Here is an 18,818-nt window from a genome sequence, read left to right as displayed (position 1 = left end):
GGTGGGGATGGCCAAGGAAAAGAAGAAGCGGCTCCCTGTGGCGTGCGACATCTGTGGAAGAGAGTTTGCTCATGCCTCAGGTAGGGTTGGTGGGAGCAGGATGTTTAGGCAGAAGTTTGGACACTATAGTAAAGTGATAGTCTGAAACTTCCTCCTCCTCCCTGCAGCTCTGTGAGTGCCATGTGTGAGAAAACGCAGCTCAGCTCATTTCTCCTGCCCCACTGAGCACAACCACTTTCTGATTAGTTCTTCCCTAATTGGTTTTCCACATGGCTCATCAAGGAAAAGTGGGGCTACTGGCAAATTTAAAAGCCTCCAAAAATAACCGAGCTGTTCCAGTTCCTGGCTGCTTTAGCAGGACAAGTAAGAGGAGCTGAGTCTCTTTGCCCTCCCCGGGGCAGCTCACAATGTCCTGGTGGACTCCAGGCTGGAGGACACCAGTGGACCTTGGTGTCACTGGTGGGCTGGTGGACCCAGCAGTACGGTGGAGTGGTGCCTCTGCAGCAGGGTGAGGCAAGGCTGGCACCAGGTCCCACCAGTGCCACGCTGGTGTCCTGCCTGCCTCCCCAGGGATGCAGTAGCACAAGCTGACAGAACACTTGGATGAGAAGCCCTTCTCCTGCCAGGAGTGTGGGGCCGGGTTCGTGGCAAACTCCACGCTGAAGAACCACCTGCAGCTGCACACGGGGGACGGCCCTTCCTGTGCAAGCACTGCCTGATGACCTTCATGCAGGCCTCGGCCCTGGCCTACCACAGCAAGAGGGAGCAGGCTGAGGGTGAGCTTCCCCACAGGAGCCCAGCCATGGGCTCAGCTTGCTCCATCTACCCCTTTGTGCCCTGTTCCTCCCTTTGCCTCCTGGCTGCTTCTCCATCCTTTGGGGGCCTCCTGTGCATTGGGCTACTCCCAGACCTCCTTCACCTGCATGGGTTTGCCTGCAGCTTCCCACTTTGCCCTTATCCAGCTCCTCAGATTAGCCACGCAGTCCTCCTCTCCTCCATCTTCCTTGTTTTTCTCTTGAGTAGTTCCTCTCTGTCCCATCACACCTAGACTCCAGTGATGCATCCTTCCTCTGGTTATCCTAGTTTCTCCTGCCCTTCCCTCTGGCTGAATCCCACATATTTTTCATGCCCTTGCTGCTCCTGCCCCTGCACTCAGTGCCATGTGCTCCCAGGGCTGAGACAGGGCTCTTCTAGCTCATGGGCACAGAGAATGTATTGATGTGCCCATGTAAAAAATGTCCTTGGCTCTATTTCCCACTGTTCCACAAGTGTGATGCAGTTGGGCAATGCATTTTGAACATGAGACACACCAGTGTGAAAGTGTGTAGTACCTCTGGATACCTGAGGTCGGTGCTAATTTAATCCTCCCTGTGCAGGCGTGGAAAAGTGAGACTTTAATGGTTTGATGCTATGAGTAGGGTTATCTCAAAAATAATGGCAAACAGGCTGCTGGGAGCTCACCATGGAAAAGCTGTTGGTTTGCAGGAACAGTAAAACCTATATGTGAAGCCCAAGCTCCAGTTCTAGTTTCCACCTGGAAAATAAAATGTCCCTCCCTTTTTTTGACTGTCTCTTAAGTCTTCTTTTCCCTTGATTTCTTTGCCCTCTGTGGTTTGTGCTGTGTTTCTGGGTGGCAGACACTGAAGATCCCTACAGCTGCAAGAAGTGCCAGATGAGCTTTGCCACCCTGCAGGAACACTGCAGGCATGTCCATGAAGAACCTTCCCGGGAATACCAGCCCTGCCCTACCTGCTCCAAAATCTGCAGTGCCCCATCACTCCTGGAGCACCACGTGGTGACCCACACCGGGGGAAAGCCTTTGGAATCTGTGACAAGACTTACCAGGTGAGCTGGTGCAGCCAGGAGTTGGTCTCACATGCAAGGGTTGCTGTTGCCTGTTCCTGCACCAGGATGTCTCTCCAGGCCATGTGCAGCAGTTTGGGGTTGGCAGAGGGATAACTTGGACAGAGGAGGCAGAGTCCATAGGGAAAAGGCAGGTCCACGGGGAGAGATGGGCTGTGACTGTGAAGGGCTACATATCTCATTGACCCAAGTTTCTATCTACCAAGAGGTGTAGGAATTAAAAATAGTCATGTTGCAAATGGCATGCCTTGGAGGGAATGTGTGTGGGAGCACATTGCTACAAGGGAACAAGAATTCACACCAAAAGGAGACCTGAGACAAGGATCAGGGATTCAGCTGTGCTCAGCTCCTCAGGGACAGTTGAGAAACAGAGTGAGGTGTAAGTGCTTGTCCTGTGGGAGGAGGATCAGGTCTTGTATCTGCTGAGCATAATTCCCCTGTTACTTCTGCTTTCTACACGGTTCTTGCTGTCATGATGCCCCTGGAACTGAATCATAGAATCCTGGAGTGGTTTGGGTTGAAATGATCCCCCATTTTTAGAGAGGTCTGTGATGTAAACTCCCAGTCACAGCACTCTGGCATTTCTGTGCTGGCATGAGGAGGTCTTGCTGGAGGGGAAGCAGCTCAATCCTGGCTTTCAGGAGCCGAGGAGGGGGATTGGCAGGGTATGCAGAGGTGCCTGGCTACTCACAGGCTGTTAACACCCCGATGACACCCCACGAGACTACAGCTGTTCTGTTGGAGGCCCAGTGCTAGGTTTGAACCCAGCCTCTTCCTCTTCAAAATCTCAGCCATCAGTGGAGAGCAGTTCCTTGGATGAGAGAACCCAGTGTGCAAGATTCCCTGGGATGGCATTCCTCCAGTGGATAATCACAGAGTGTTTACTGTCTACAGCTGCTTGTGGAGCTAAATTATAGCAATTTTGTGGAGAGAAATATTCAAATTACTCTCCTGTCTTCTCTTGCATCACTGGCATGTGTGGTTTGGCGTTTCCCATTAGTCTCATGCCTGTTGTAATTGCAGACCTGTGGCGTGGAGCTAAATGTTATTACCTGAGCTGAGGCTGGGGAAAGGGTGGGCAGCAAAGGGATCCTGGGGAAAGTGGTGCTGTACATGTCTGACTCTTGCACCATCTTCCTTCCACACAGGTGATTCCGACGTCGAAGCAAGGAGCAGCAGAGCACATCATCTCATCATGTTTGATCAAACATCATGTTTGATGGCACCCAGCTCGTTGGCTCCCAAGTCTTTTTGATGTTGCCTGAATCCCATGTGAGCCAAAGTGGCTCTGAGCAGGTGGCAGTGACTAAGGAGGACTTGTTTGATGACAAAGTAACTCTGATTTGTGAAGAAACCAAGCGGGAGACAGTGTGGGGGGGGCTCCAACTGCCACTTGGTATCCCCTGGACTTGTTCAGGAGCTCAGTGTGCTGCTCCAGCTCGGAGATCCAGGGCTTCTCTGGGAAGGCAATCCCAGGCAGGCAGCAAGCACAGAGTGACCAGGGACAGGAGAGGTTCATAGACATTCACTGCCTGGGAAGTCTCCCTGCATTAAGCAGCTGCCAGCTCAGGTGAGCTGGACCACCTGTCTCTCCCAGGTGAGAAATAAAGTGGAGGAAAAGAATGGGAATTGGGTGTGACCCTCTGCTGCTGGGAACGGAGGGGAGGGGACTAGTGCGGGACAAAACTGGGGGGCATGGGTATGGGAAGGAATAAAAAAAAAAGCTGTCCTGAGAACTTAGGATGGAGATTTTTATGGCTGAATCAGTGATGTAGTCACAGGTATCTTCTCTGCAGGGTGTGTGAGGGCTGCTTTGTGTCTTCTACTCTCACCTGTACTGATGTGCAGCCAGAGACCTCCAGCACAGATCTGACCTTTGGGTCTCTCTTCTCCAGCAGGGACTTCCTGGGAACTGGGCTAAATGACTTCAGTGCTGTTTAGGTAGCACCTTGTGCAGCTTCTGATCCCATCCATATTTTTGCTGTAACTGTCTGTTAGGAAGGAGGGTCCAAGGCAGATCTGGGGATCCCCATCCTCTCTGCAAGCAAACAGCCCTGAGATGTCCCACCACTCTCTTAATTTACCAGGAACATGCTGAAAAAGGAGAAGGAGTTGTGCCTGCATGCCAGGGTCCCTCATTACTGGTGACAGTGGCTTGGCACTAATAAAAGTATGTGAGTGTGGGATAGCTGCTGTGACTGCAAGTGGACATTCCCCTGCCACACGGGGGGCACTGCCTTGTAAAATGCATTCTGGTGCCCACTGTAAAGTTTGCTTCTCTGGTGCCAGCAAGATGCAACAGCTTCATTGCAGCACACCAGTCCCTTTAAGGCTAAATTTCATAAAGCTTTTTTATCTGCAGCTTCCTAAAATATAATCTGATAATTAATGGTTTGCTGGATCCATTATGAAGTGCAATTAGATAGATGCAGGGTTCCTGTGGCTCTGAGGGGACTGGTAGCATTTATCTTCCTTTCCTTCGTGCCAGAGAAGGTTGAACTCTGCCACTGCAATATTTCCACAGGGAGCGGTGATCCCGCCGGATCTCAGAGCCTGGGACCCCACGGTGAGCAGTGTGCTGTTGTGTCCTGCTGCCCAGAGCCACGGGGGATGAACAGATTGGAGTTTTCCAGCAGCATCTTGTGCTGGCTGCTCACTGCCACCAGGCAGAGATGGTGGCACAGGAGCGTGCCAAGGTGGCTGTGCCAGTGAGAGAGTTTGTTCCCATTATAACTTGGAAGGAACAGGGAGCAGCAGAGCTCCCAGGAGAGGGGCTTGGGGGAGCTCATGACATTGTGTGTGTGTGTGTAGCAGCAAGCATATGACCCTGCTGAAGTGGTGCACGTGTCCTGAAGGGCTCCCACATATGGTTTGTCCCCCCAAGCTTTTCAGGGATGGCGACACGGAGGAAGCATGAGGTTAAGCTGCCACTGAATCCAGGAATGACCAGGAGATGGTGCTCAAGGCCTTGAGGATTAGTGCTAGTGGCCAGGTGCCTCTGCACCTTTGTGGAAGCTCCTCTGAGCCTTCCCAGGCCTTCCTCAGCTCCTGGGCTGCCAGCCATGGAGAGATCTTGAGCCACTGCCAAGCTGAAGGAGAACTCCAAGCCCTGGACAGGTCACTTCCAAACCCTGGATATCACTGCTTAAAGAGCCTGAAGCTGGGTCTTGGCCACTTGTAGAGAGGGTAAAATGCACTTGTTACTGAGGTGAAGAGATGAAAAAGCCTGGGATCCCCCTTGAGCAGGAGAGGGGCCAGAGGGGGAGCTGCTGGAGCCCATCTCGTGTGTGGCATGTGTGCATGGCACTTGGGCTGAGCTTGGGGATAATGACACAACGAGCAACTGTGTCTTGATGGTTTCAGAGCAGATGTGTTGGGAGGAAAGTAGTGGATTTTGTCCCACAGGCTGGTGGAGTTGGAAGCTGTCCCCCCTTTTCTGACTCCATGGGAGCTGGGAGCTGTGGAAATCCCTCCCCACAGGCTGTGGGGAGGCTCTGGAGTGGGGAATGGATTGTCCAGACAATGCTTTGCAGGTGTCCTGGCCTTTATGTGTGAGCCAATATCTGCAGGGAGAGCTAAGGTGAAGCTAATGTCCATTTGTTCCTGAAAAACTGTGGAGGGGGGGGTAAAGGTTTAGCAGGGCTTGTGGAGAAGTTTTCCTTATTTCTGTCCATCTCACAGGGCAGAGCAGGTGTTTGGGGCCTGTTGGCTGTGATACCTTTGGTCCCTGATTCCTCATTGTTGTTACAGCTGGAGGGGGACGCTGTGGATATCACTTCAGGGGTGGTTCAGACTCACCTCTCCTGTTTGGAGCCATCTCTCCTGCCTTTCTGCCCAGCAAGATCCTGTGTGGACATATCCTCAGCAGAATCCTGCCAGCTCCACACACCCAGTGAGAGCTCTGTAGCTTGACAGAGCCCATCAAGTATCTGCTATATCATTATGAGGAGATAATAACTTACTTCCCCCCATTCCAGTTCCTTCTTGATAGATGAGATTTGTACAGCAAAGCAAATTGCAGCATTAGCAACACCCATGTCCTGCCCGGGAGGGAGATGCATTTCCCAGGACACCTCCTGGTCTGGTGTGCACCACACTGGAGATGCTGATTGCTGGTGATTACTTGTTTTCTCTGTAAAAGTAAAACATGGAGGAGGAAAGATGTATCTGCAGAGTGTCATTTGAAGCAATTCACTGGAAAAAAAAACCTTCTTGTGCTTGAAAATATGATTTTTTTCAAATCTTCCCCCAGGTGCTGGGTGACCCACTGGGTTTTGGGTCCTGTGCCCCCCTTGACCTTGGTGCCATCCTCTAAGGAAGCAAGTCAGGCTGGAGCAAGGGACCATCCTGCCCTTCACTGTGTCCTCCTATTGGAGCTGCCAGATGCTTTTGGGAAAGGGGCAGAGTGCCTCTAACAAACTGAGAAGTGACATCCCATGGAGGACTTTAGGTCAGGTACTGGTGGAATGACAAGGTGAAATGGCTTTAAGCTGGAAGAGGATAGATTTAGATTGGATATTAGGAAGAAATTCTCCCCTGTGAGGGTGGTGAGGCCCTGGTTCTGACCCCGTGTCTGTCCTGTTGCTGTGGGATCCTTCGGAACGAGGCAGTGTGCCTTGTGTACAGCACTTGACCTTTCCCATGTAAAGTGTCATTTCACAGCCCCAAGGTGCTGTTTTAACAGTGCCTGCAAATTCAGTGCTCTGGGCTTCATTTTTGGGTTGAGGTTTTTGTTATTTTTAAATCCAACCTGCCTGTAATTAGGGGCAAAGATGCCGCTGCTCACCCAGGAGTTAAAGAAGGAGGTGGCAGGAGCATGGAGGGAGTTTGGACAGAGCTTGAAGCCTCTTGTGGGGGAGAGGAAGAGGAGAATGGGCACTAATGGTCTGAAAACACTGTGTGTGTGGTTCAGGCAAGCCCTGGCAGCCCCAGGTGATGCTGATATCTTGGCAAATGTTAATGTTGGTCTGGCAGGCTGCCAGCATGTCCCCAGTGAATTCAGGCACTGGAGAAGGGAAGTGATGTCTCCAACGGCCTCCATCCAGCTCAGCAAAACCTGAGTGCCCTTTCACAGCACGGAGATGAGACACGTCAGCAGCCAGAGGGATCCTCCCAAATTTCGGTTTGCTGCAGACGGTGAGAGCTGAGGCACTTCCCTGGGACATGGGCTTGGTAACCTTCTGTCCTGGGATGAGCAGGCTGGCTGATGGGGGGCCTGGCTGCCTCCCCAGCATCAATTCCTGAGCCCCAGCACCGTCAGCTGCACGAGGCCTCCTTACAGAAACCTCCACAATTCCCGATTTCCTTTTATGGGGTCTCCAGCCAGCCTTCTGCACAAGCAGAAGCTCTCACTCTGCCTTCCCTGCACCCTTTATGATCACTCAAAGCAGGAAATCTACCCAGGTTTCTAATCATGTTTAAGCAGACCTGATAAAGTGCAGTTCTTAGTCCATTTAACATCAGACACACGGATGCTGTGTAAGCTGTGGTATAAAATCTTCATCTACAGTGGGAGTGGGGCTGGGAAGCACTCGTGGGTCAGACCATGCCACTGGTTTCTGTGACCTGCAAGGAAACAGAAAGCCCTTGCTGGTGAGACAGAGGCTGGAGGAGCAGTGAGGAGCAGTGGGGATCTGCCTGGCATCACTAAGTGTCAGGCTGTGTGCCTGGGAAGGTGCCACGCTGGCTGAGTGGGGACAGGAGGGGACTGGTTAGGATGTGTGACAGCGTCCTGAGGGCTGCTGGTTGGAACAAGAGCCCTGAGCAACGTTTGGGGGCTTTAGGAGCTGCTTTTGGCAGAAGTCTAGAGGAGTTTGCTGTTGCCCCTGCTCTGAGCATTGCTGCAATGAGATGTCAGTGCTCACCCACAGCAGCGTGTGACAAGGGAATGACAAACTGAAGGCTCTGCAGGAGACATCTACCTGACAGCACAGTCAGGAGGTGGGAAACCTGTCTTGAAGCACGAGAGCAAAGGAGCTCTCACTGCTCTGCATGGCTGAGGAGTGACCCAGTGGTAGCTTCACCCCCTGTGCTGGGAGATGGTGCTCACTGCCATCTCTGCACTCTGGCAGAGCATCGATGTAAGTCAAGGTCCATTTGTACAGAGCACAAATACTTAGCTTGGCTTTATTTCCCTTTTCTTGGACACCCTGGAAATGCCTGGCATTGTGGGTGGTCCAGACAGTGACTTTTCCACTCCTGACAGGAGCAGTCAGTCCCTGTCTTGCTTCTGAGGAGCTCAGGGTCAGGTTTGTTGGCCGATATTCCTTCATCCCGTGGATCAGGGATGCTTAGGGCCCTGCAGCATATGGGAAGCCTCGTCTGGGCAGGCTGGCTGCTTGTGTTCTCTGCGCTTCCCAGACTTTCTCCTGCTGGCCCCAAAGCCTCCTGCAGATGGGGAGGGCTGGCCGGGACGGGTCTGGTGTGCACATCCTCCCTTCGAGCACCAGGAGGAGCTGCCAGCAAATGGGTCTGTCCTGATAATTAGATCTATCTTGAGGCTGTGCAAAATCATCTCAGCCCACAGGTCTTCCAGCCACTGGAGGCTTCCTGCTGGAGCTGGAGTTTGCTCTCTTTCTCTTGGCTGCAATAAGGTGAGCAGAGCCCTGCCTCAGGTTTCAGGCTGCCTGGGGAGATAATCCATGCCCCTCCAGCTGTGCTGAACCTGCTAATGGGTGTGATGATGGCTCTCCCTGACATGTGAATCTGGCTTTCCCTGCCCAAGGAGGCCAAGGCCATATGTCACCTCCTCCATGGCCTTGGCCTTCCTGGCCAGCACTTTGGTGGGGAAGAGCTGAGCTCCAGTCTTTGCCGGCCGCCCTCATCCCTCAACTTTGCTGTCCTTCACCTGGGCTAGGTCTCCCTGCAGGTTCACCCCCCAGCCCTCCACCTACCTTCCCCTGATCTGCCATCACCCAGACCTTCTTCCCCAAAGCTCATCCTGCAGAGGTGTGCCTGCACCTCGATGTGTTCCTGCCCCATGCAGGGTTTTGCTCTCTGTAGAGACTACGTGTGGGGGCACATCTGGAAAGTCTCCAATTGCAGGTATATAATTCCCATTCTGATCTTCTGCAGGAGTCCCAGGGGGACTCAGTGCTGGGTGGAATGGCTGTAAGGACCCCACGAATGTGGGGGTTGTTCCCTTTGTCCAACTTGTGTGTTTATTTTTGCAGCTCAGAGGCTCCAGCGAGACACTGTTTAGAGCAGAGCTGCCCCATCCACTGATACTTAATGCCATAATAACATCACATTGGTTCAGCACATTGCACTTCAGACCTGTAGTTGTTTCTTTTGTCCCTGAGTGTTTAAAGCTGTTGTTATTGAGCTGCCCAGTGACACAAGGGGCTTTCTCCAGCAGGGTTATAGATGATAGTGAGTTTGGTGATACACAGGAGCAGGTCAGATGATCTCTGTGGCGTGTGTGAACTCCTGTTTATCAACAGCTGGTCTCTGTGAGCAGTGAATTCCCTCCGCAGCTCCCTCCAGCCTCTCACATCAGCTAACCCAGATAATCCTTTGCTATCTGCCACATCTCAGTAGATCTATTAAACACACACGAGTTCTGGTGTCCTTGTGCATAACCAGGGTATGCTGCAAGATTTCAAATCCCCCAGTGCAGGATTCTGTCAAAGTTTTGTTGAAAGTCTAAATAAATAAACCCCCTTTTACTCATCCATTTCTCAGTGGTTCTGAGGGCTTTTTTGTTTTAAAGGTGAGGCACTGCTGTTCCCCCAGCAGACTGCTTCACACTGTTGGTGGTACAGCTGGCCAGGAGCTGCTGCAGCTGATGAGACCCTGTGGTAGGTGATTGGATTTGGGATTCCAGGAGCTTTGCACAGGTGAGGTTGGGTCTCCCCACAGCTCTAGTGGAAGATGAGGACAGATCAGACTTGCTTTGGGGGTTCACAGTGACTCATTTCACGATGAAGAAATCAAACCCTCAGCCCTGCCATGTGTCCAGCCTCTCTGGCTGTGTCCCTCTGGGATGTGCACAGGTGACTGCCAAGCACTGGCACTCCGGAGGGCCAGCAGAGCAGGTAGCACAGAGAGCACATTCCTGCTGCTACTCCTCTCTGTGTCAGTACCTGTCCCCCCCGCCCGGCTCTCACTGCAAAAGGCTCTACCACTCCTGCATTCCTAATGCAAACATTGCAGGAGGATGATTCAGCACTTGGCAGAGAATTGCAGATGCTCCAGAGATGATTTTGAGCATCTTGGAGTGGCTCTGGGAAGCAGTGGGGTGATCAGTGTCCCTGCACTCTTCCCTGTGTCAGTCGAGGCTCTGTGCAGGGATGTGGGACGCAGCACTGGGCAAGCCCAGCACGCTGCCCTCCTGTCTCTGAGCCTGCTTTCCCCCTCCCAAAACTCTGCAGCCCCGGCAGGGATCCAGTGCTCCCCTTCCCCCTCAGGGAGCAGACAGCTCATCTTGCCAAAAAGATCGAACACAATTTCCTTTTTCTGTGTCACAAGCTCATTCCTGGGGCTGTGCTCAGGCCAGGTGCTTGCAGGGAGAGGTCTCCTGTTGGGAATAATCCCTTCCACTGGGCTGGGGGGATTACTCAGACCTGTAATTTGAGTGGGGACTAACTGGTTTTGGTTTAAATGTGGAAACTGCTGTCTGCCATGATGGGAAGCAAAAAGAATCCAAAAGCAGCTGGAATCAATGGGCTGCAGCTCAAGGGGATGAACAGAGCCCCAAGCTGCTGATGGGCCTCAGCAGGGGCTGTAGGATCTGCCTGTCCCTTGGGAACAATGGCTGGACCCTGAGGGCTTGGACATTGGCATCTCTATTAATCCCTGATCCCCAGAGCACCTCTGCTGGCTTGGCCCTGTTCTCCCTCTGAGCCCTTGCACTGATGGTGGTGCCTTGGGGGAAACCACACTGCTGGTGCTCTGGAGACCCCAGACAGGGGGTTGGCAGTTTCACCCACAGAAGCTGTTTAATTTGGGGTGGTGGTGAGGGCTGGGGGCAACCTCTCTCCCTGCACTGTGGGGAGCTATCCCCATCCTCTGCTCTGTGTGTTTGGAGCAGGTCTCTGCTCATCAGTGGGTTTCTCTGTTTTCTTCTGGACCTGCCTGTCGTGCCACATCCCTCCCTTGCCTCAGTGAGCTCGCTTGGCAAGCCTTCCTCCATGCTCTGTGTGCTCTGTACTGCATGGGCTGGACAGACTGGATGAGTTTTCCCCTCCCAACCTTGTGGGAGCATGACCAGAATAACTGTCTGCTGAGACCACGGGCCTCCTGCCCTGTCCTGGACAATGGGGCCATTGGCACTGAGTGCCAAGGAACCAGCCTGGTCCCTCTCCTCTGGAGGCAACACCGAGGGTGACGATGGGGGCCCAGAATCTTCCAGATGCCTGCCCAGGGGATGGTCTAGGAGGGTATCTCACATGCTCAGGTGCCCTGATCCACCCACCTGGTCTGCTCTGGATAGCTTCAGCAGGAAAGGGGAGAGGAGGGAGGTGCTCACATGAGGCCGCCTGGTCTTGGAGGAGGAGCAGAGTGGAGCGGCTGTTGCTGGGCAGAATGATGGGAAAAGGGGATTGTGACAACCAGTATTACCAGGGAGTGTTCCCCATCCTCCCCCACCACTCCCCATCGCCTTTTTCTTTTTTTTCTCTCTAAGCTCAAATAATGCAGAACACATCCACGGAGATTTTGGCTCACTTTTCCCCCCCAAAAAAACCTTTCGTCTGAGATGAAGCCTGAGACATCTCCAGCACAAAGGCTTCTTTTTTTTTTTTTTTTTTTAAAGTTGTTAATGCTTTAAAAGAGGGGTTTAGGAGAGAATGACCTTCGGTGTCGGTTCTAATCTCACTGCACGAGTCTCTAATATCCCTTGCTCACACAAATACATAACACCCAGCTTCCTCCAGAGCATCCTTCAAGAAAATCGATGAGGAAATGGGATTTGCCATGCTGGTCCAGCTCGCTCAGGGCCCTCTCTTCAGAGGTGACTGGACTCACGCACCAAAGGTAAAAATCCTCTGCCACCCACTTCTGCAGCAGCCTGAGGGAAAAAGAAATCCCTTCAGAGCATGGTTTCCCCTCCAGATTTTAAATAAATATTTTGGCCATCCCTGTTGGAGGGCCAAACCCTGTTACACTGCTGCAAGGCCTAAAGTATCCAGGTGGGAATGAATTTACAGATCGCTTGGCAAGACTTGCTTCAGGCCCCTTGCATCCAGGGGAGCAGCTCCAGGAACTTCCAGCTGTGAAATCACAACCTCAAACAGGGTGAGACAGAAATGACATCTGATGGGCACTGTTGATGTTGTTGTCACCCACAGGAGGACTCCAGCTGTGTGTCCTGCTGTACCTCTGTGCTGTTACACCCTGTGGTGTGACCAGCTACGCCAGCGTGGCGTCTCTGAGGGCTCAGTGATGTCGGGAGGAAAAGGCCCAGCAAGGGTTTGAGTAGGGGGGCTGTGGTGAACTAGATGATATTTAGAGTTTCTGTCCAACCTCAACCTGTTCTGCAATTCTGTGATTGCAATTTTTTGGCAGATCTCTTCCGTTTTTCCTGAGGATTGAGTCCATGGCTTTGGCTGGGTTCCCCTACTGCAGCACAGGCCACTGTCACAGAATTACAGACTGGTTTGGGTTGGAAGGGACCTTGAAGTTCATCTCATTCCATCCCCCTGCCATGGGCAGGGGCACCTTCCACTAGCCCAGGTTGCTCCAAGCCCTGTCCAACCTGGCCTTGGACACTTCAGGGATGGGGCAGCCACAGCTTCTCTGGGCAACCTGTGCCAGGGCCTCACCACTCTCACAGGAAGAATTTCTTCCCAATATCCAGTCTAAATCTATTCTCCTTCAGCTTCAGGTCATTCCCCCTTGTCCTATCACTACATGTCCTTGAATGAAGTCCCTCTCCAACCTAAGCAAACCCTAAACTCAAGAGTGCTGCTTCCATATTTCTGCTAGTCTAAAAATGGACTAAACCCAAATACCTCTGGTGTAGGCTCCAGTGCAATCCTAGTGCATTGGAATGAAGCAGGACAACTCAAGGTGGACATTTTGTCTCACCTGGTTCCTGAGGGAGGAATATCTGACTCCCAGTTATGCCACTTATCCAGAAAGATGGGTGTGTGGTACTTTGGTCTGCTCTGTGCAGAGCCTGGGAGGTTCCCTGTAGTTTGAGTGACCATTTGACAGCTCTGTGCCCAAGGTGGTAGCCCTGTGAGAGCACTGTTATGACCTCTTTCACTTCCCACAGGTCATACCAGCTCTGTCTTACTGTGAAGACGATTTGTACCCAGCTCTGGAGGTATCAAACTATAGGTTCCTCTGTCCTGGACCACACTGCCCTCTTGTCCCAGTGATATTAATCTGACCGTGCAGCTTCCACAAGTACCCAGACATCCAGCTGGATGGCAGCCCCATCCTGCCAGCATTGCACTGTTGGGGCCTCAGGCTTGTTGTCACAGTGCAAGACACCACAAGGTAGGTCCTAGAAGCTGTGGGATCCCACACGTGAGCAGTGCATCCCTGTGAGCATCCTGGGGGGCAGGCAGAGATATCAGCTCCTCTCTCCGTGTTCAGCCTCCATGCAGGCTGTGGCTGTTTGCCAGCCTGATTCTGTCCTTCCAGGAGTTTCCTTTCTTTGAGGAAGCTGGTGTTACTCAGTAGTAGTACAGCTTGATGCTGTCCCCTTTTCCCTGTCAGGGTCGACCATCCTCCCGCCCGCATGGTTGCTGCAGCTCCAAGCCACATCCTCCATCTGTGCCGGGGACACAGCGGCTCTCGCTGCCTGCAGGCACGTCCCAGCACTCACAGAGCTGTTTTAACTTTGCCCTTCTGCCTTCTGTTCACCAGCTTCCAGATCTGCCCTTTGGTTCTCTCCACGTCTCCAAGGCTTCCCCAGCTCTAGGATGGTGTCTGGCCTTGGATGTGGGACATTCCCACTCTGCACTGGCTCCAGTCTGTCCTTAATGGGAGTGAAGAAAACTCTCATGGTAGCAAGGCGAGCAGTCTGGTAGTGTTCACCTCGAAAATGCATCACTTATCCAAGCTGTAAATGCTCTGGAAGGGACTTAAAGGCTCTTCTCCTTCCAGCCCACTTACCATGGGCAGGAACACCTTCCACTAGCCCAGGTTGCTCAAAGCCCCATCCATCCTTAAACACTTCCAGGGATGGGGCAGCCACAGCTTCTCTGGGCAACCTGTGCCAGGGCCTCACCACCCTCACAGCCAAGAATTCCTTCCCAATATCCCACCTAACCCTGCCCTCTGTCAGCAGGAAGCCATTCCCTGTGTCCTGTCACTACATGCCCTTGTTAAAAGTCCAACATGCTGCTCAGAGCACAGGGCTGCTGACTCACTGCTGGTAACAAAACTGGGCTGCAGAACCCATCCCCTTGTGTCCCACTGCTGCTGCAGAGCTCCTGCTGCACCTCCACTGGGCAAATCCAGTCCACTTGCAAGATTTCCTCTCCAGCTGGGCACACGGAGGCACGTGCATCTTCTGATGACAGCTGAGATTTGTGAGTATTGACTTCATTATTCAGTGATTAAAATATTCCAGCCTCGTTGCGACAAGGGGGTGCATTAATGATTTATAGTATTGCATTTTGATTCGACACCTTTAAAAGTGGCTTGTGCGGTGGATTCTGCTGAAATTTGGAAATGAAATCTGGAAATTTACCCGTTTAATTGGCTCGAAAGGTAGGACAGTGGGCTGGATGCACCACGGAGAAAATAATCTGGAAGTGTCTTTGGACAGTGCCTGTGCCCCAGAGCAGCGTGGCTGCACCCGAGGGGGTGGCACTGGCTGGGGTGACACCACCCATCTCCACACATGACAGGAGGCTGGTGTCTGACCCTCTGTCATTCTTCTTGAGGCAGCTTTTGCAGAGTTTTAAGTCTCTTATAAAGTGATGGGTCCCGGGAGCAGGGGGGCTTCCAGGAGTGTTTACGGGTCACAGGGGCTTCAAGCTCAGCACTTCTCTCCATGCCACCGTCCCACCTTCCTGTGGGACACTGCAACCATCTGTCCCAACAGACCATCCCAGCCCTTCCTCTTGCTCCTCTGGTGGAGGAGGCTGGGAATGAGACACAGTTGCCTGTGACTTTGCTGTCCCTGCAGGGAATCCATCACTGACCGTCCATCTCCATCCTCAGCCTCACCTGCTATTATCAGCAAACGCTCTGAGACCTGTTTGTCTGAGTCTCTTGTGTACGGTGGGGGGCCCCATCGATCGCTTTCTCTCTTACCTCTGCTCTTAGCAGACCCCTGGGGCAGTGTCTTTTCCTCTTGCCCGCGTCCTGAGACGAGGAGGAGGGACAGCAAGGGGTGTGGGGGTGTGGTGTGTGACCTGCAGCGTGTTTCAGAGGGATGGACGGGAGAAGGGATGTTCAACTCCAGGCATTCCCATCGCAGGATTTCCCCCTTGAACTGATGCCGGCAACAGCCTCAGCGCCTGGGGACCCCCAGGTCTCTTTCGGGAGTGTCATCCCATCCCCTTTTATCTCCACTCCTTCCCAGCCCAATTAGCTGTTTAAGGTACCGCGGACCTCATCCGATAAGTTTACCTAATTGCTTCACTTAAGTTAATTACTTCTTGGCTGAACAAGAAAGCAACATAATTGATGTCAAAGCGTATTTGTCACTTCCATTAACGTCCTGGGAGAGGGGGATCTCGTCCCTCCCCGGCACCCTTCCGTCCTGGCTGCAGCCACAGAGGCAGCCGGCAGCACCCCGCTCCTCGAGGACTTCCCTGAGTCCTGGCTGTTCCCTGGGAGTTGGGATAGCCGGCAGTCAGGACAGCCGGAATGCTGGGCTGAGGTCTCTCCTGCTGAGTAAGGCTGGCAGTGATTGTCAGGAAGTTTGCACCCGCTTCTTTCTTTTGGAGGGTTTTTTTTATTTCTCTTCCCTTTGCATGTGAAAGGATTTGAGGTAGTAGGTTAGCTCACAAAAAGCTTTCCCTGGGAGCGGCTGCCTGCCGGACTGGGGGTGAATGCCCCGGAGAAAACGCCTCCCACTCCAGTGAAATCTTCCTCCCGTGACCTGCACCGAGAGGTGAACTTTTGTGCGAGAGAAAGATAATCCCCTTCGCTCACCGGGCCTGAAGGCGCTGTGATAAAAGCTTTATTCAAGATCAAAGACATATGCTGCTTTTTTTTTTTTTTTTTTTTTTTTTTTTTTTTTTTTTTTTTTAACTACTACCTTAAACAAAAAGTTTGGTTTATGCTGGATTGAAGCTCGGAGCGGTGACAGCTCCGGAGCTCATCTTCCCGGCTGTTCAGTGCCCGCAGGGAGCGGGGCAGTGTGAGGATGGAAGGCACCGGGACCATTATCCCCGCACAAAGAGGGTTCGGGGGCTGCGCTCCATTTCCCAGTGCACGAAATCACTCAGGGTTCAGGTTCCCTTTCAGTCGCAGGGATTATCGGGCAGCTGGAGCAGGCGGGGGGGGGAGCCTGGGGAATGGTTTGCGTTTGATCTTGCTCAGCAGTTTCGTCTGCGCGAGTGTCCGGCGGGGGCTTTGCTCGGGGGTCCGGGAAACCTCCTGCGCTGGAGGTGACATAAAGGGCTGGGGCTGTTCTCGGGGTGAGCAGTGCGGGGTGTCGTGCTGCTCTGCACTTCAAAAGCCACGAGATGGGCTTCCAAAGCCCTGGGCTCAGCCACAAATTGCAGGGTTGTTTGTTCGTTATCTGAGCCCCAGCTTCTGGGACCTTTGTTGTCGCTTTCTGCCCAGCTGCAGACATTTCCCTGCAGCCAGGCAGGCTGGTACCCGGTAAAAATCCACCCAAAGTGTCTGTTCTCAGGGTGCTGGATGTCCTGTATCAACACCTGCACCCTCAGGACTTCCCATGCTCCGGGCTACCTTGCAATTTCGGACACCTTGTGTGGTCGGGTGTATCACAGGGCACCAACTGCAGGACTCCCCACATCATGGGACACCCCAAAAACACATCCCCTGTGTCCCCAGACAACCCACATCCCGTCCTGCAGTACAGAAGAGCAGCCACAGTGTGAGATGCTCCATTGCCAAGACCACGTGTTTCAGCCAGTGAAATAAGTCCCACGTAACCCCGATTTCACCCCGGCACTGATTTTCACATCACAGCCGTGCAAAATGGCAGAGGATCTCTCACTTCCACTGCTACATCCTCTCCGTGTTTAGCCCTTTGTAAAATGAGGGATCACAGGTCGAACTGTGTGCTCAGGATAACTCCTCTGAAGCTAATGGACTTATTATGGTCCCTCGTTTCAGACCTAAGCTCAGCAAACCTGGTCTCGGGGTGGAAAAAAAAAAATCTCTCCAGGAATGAAATTCACTCTGTCATGTGCGACATGTTTTGCACGGAGATAAAGCTCCCTCTGTGTGGCTTCTGCAGGGCCTGGTCCCTGTGCTGTCCCCAGCTCTCCAGGCACTGCTGGGCAGGCAGCCCACAGCCCAGATTCAGCTCTGCTGCACGTGGAGCAAAGGGCTGGGTCCCAACTGTGCTAAGCCAGGGACGTCAGATGATGTTTGCCATCTTGTTCTGGTGAAAATCTATCAATCCTCAGGCCAGGGCATTGGAAAAGACCTACTGCCTTACACTGATAGAGAAATGAAACCATTTAGAGAGTCAGGGTTGACCCTGATATATCCACTCTCCAGTATCCTCCAGCTGGCTCAGACACAACTGTCTCACCAGATCAGCATTAGGCTGGGAGAAGATCCTCCCCGGCAGCACCATGGAGCCAGGAAGGGTGGACCAGCAGCTGTATGGCTGATAGGATGTCACCACCTGCAGTTTGAAGCCTCCTTTACCTTATGCTCCTGCTGCACAACCTTCCCTTGCACCCACAAGCAGATGGCAACTTGGATGTGTGAACATGGCTACTGAGATTGAAATGAGGGAAGGAGGAAGCCCAGGGTGCTGTCTGAGTTTGGGACCCCATGGCCCAAGCAGAGGGAAGGGGTTAACCCACAGAGATTTGGGAAAGGGGGACATTTTGGCTGTGCAGGCCATGAAGACCATGACCATGTCTTATATATTTGGAGAGGCTGAGATAGAGATTGCTCCTGATCCCTGCTGGGAATCCACAGAGCAGAGTGGAAAATCAGCACAACGCTGTCACAGAGGACTCCTCCAGAGCCAGGGCTGACATGAACACTGAAGGGTTGCAGGGCTTTACCTTGCAGCTCTGAAGTCTGTCTTTAATTAAAGGGGTACAGCTGAGTTGGTATAGTTCCCAGAGCTTGGGGAGGACTTTTCTTCCCTGGAAAGAAAATGCAGGAGGTTTGTGATGTGGGGAAGGGTTTCCTCTGAGGGCTGGGCCAACATCAAGTTCTTCTGCTGTGTCCGTGAGGTGGAACAATGTCCCACTCCATTCTGGGCAGCAGCTTGTGCCAGAAAGGCTGCCAAGGACGTGGCCATGAGCCACACAGAGCTGCCCAGGAGCAGTCAGGGAAGAGGTGGGCAGAGGAAGAGGAGAGGGTCACAGCCCAGACCTCCTCTGAGGGAAATTGTCCTTTTATTTAGAGTCAAAGCTGCACTGTCAAAGGGGTCGTTCTGGACACAGGGGACCCGGCAGCACAGCAGCTGATGGAAGTGCACTCTCACTGGGTAATCCAAGAGCTCTAATGATCTGCCTTTGATCTCCTATTCAACGGGGAGATTTATTACAGCTTTCATTTCAAGTCAGAACTGATGAATTTCAGTGGACCTGTCGAGTGGCTACAATCTGGAGGCATTTATCTTTCAGGAGGAAGAGACAGTCTCCTCTCTTTGTCTCTTTGAAATGATGGGGAGAGACGTGGTACCCAGCTAGGGAGGGTCAAATGATACCTGCTGCATGGCAGCAAGGTCTGCCTTGCTCAGGGCAGGCTCCCTGCTCCAGCTGTGGCACAGCAGCTGCTTCAGGGGCTTTTCTGCTCTGGCACAAAGTTAATCTGCTTAATACATGTTGCTCTCCCTCTTCCCTGCTTCTGCAGAGAGCCCAGAGGGGCTGAGACCCAGCATC

General features: G+C 52.7%; 1 protein-coding gene across 1 annotated transcript in view; it reads left to right on the top strand.

Annotated features, from left to right (window-relative positions):
• The window catches only part of ZBTB40 (zinc finger and BTB domain containing 40), a 29,376-nt gene extending 19,848 nt beyond the window's left edge, over nucleotides 1-9,528 (top strand). Inside the window, 7 exon segments of the mRNA XM_017831956.1 lie at nucleotides 1-80; nucleotides 571-687; nucleotides 690-839; nucleotides 1,638-1,845; nucleotides 2,887-2,890; nucleotides 3,012-3,077; nucleotides 3,079-9,528. Coding sequence (XP_017687445.1) covers nucleotides 1-80; nucleotides 571-687; nucleotides 690-839; nucleotides 1,638-1,845; nucleotides 2,887-2,890; nucleotides 3,012-3,077; nucleotides 3,079-3,384 — 931 coding nt within the window. The 3' untranslated portion in view covers nucleotides 3,385-9,528.
• Nucleotides 9,529-18,818: the final 9,290 nt, after the last annotated feature.

Source organism: Lepidothrix coronata, unplaced genomic scaffold (genome assembly GCF_001604755.1).
Source record: "Lepidothrix coronata isolate B3197 unplaced genomic scaffold, Lepidothrix_coronata-1.0 Scaffold198, whole genome shotgun sequence".
NCBI classification, from domain to species: Eukaryota; Metazoa; Chordata; class Aves; order Passeriformes; family Pipridae; genus Lepidothrix; species Lepidothrix coronata.
This window is presented reverse-complemented; position numbering and strand designations above follow the sequence as displayed.